The sequence below is a fragment of the Cystoisospora suis genome, assembly GCF_002600585.1.
Source record: "Cystoisospora suis strain Wien I chromosome Unknown contig_2215, whole genome shotgun sequence".
Lineage (NCBI taxonomy): Eukaryota > Apicomplexa > Conoidasida > Eucoccidiorida > Sarcocystidae > Cystoisospora > Cystoisospora suis.
Window position 1 is genome coordinate 22,730 of NW_027155014.1, and position 269 is coordinate 22,998.

Sequence of the window (269 nt, forward strand, 5' to 3'; positions counted from 1 at the left end):
TACTACTACTACTGCTTTCCCCCCCTCCACCTCCTCTTCGAGGGTGATCTTCATCTCTATCTAGGAAGGAACGTCTTCTTCTATTTCCTCCTGTTGTATTCATGTTACTAACACCTCCCCCACTGTTACCACTGCTGTGGTGTCTCCGATCAGATCCTCTGTTTCCTCCTCCTGCAGCTGAAGAAGATTCGCCACTACTACTTCCATCACCTCCTTTGGTATTCCCTGTCCCTTCAAACATAGCCGACGACGAAGATGGGGGAGGTGGC

The 269-nt window shown here is 50.2% G+C and overlaps 1 protein-coding gene across 1 annotated transcript; it reads right to left on the reverse strand.

Annotated features, from left to right (window-relative positions):
- Positions 1-39: 39 nt before the first annotated feature.
- On the reverse strand, positions 40-269 carry CSUI_004674 (uncharacterized protein; the record flags this gene model as incomplete). Its single annotated transcript, XM_068064859.1, has 1 exon — positions 40-269. A coding segment is annotated over exon 1 (201 nt), but the record flags the coding sequence as incomplete, so codon positions are not given.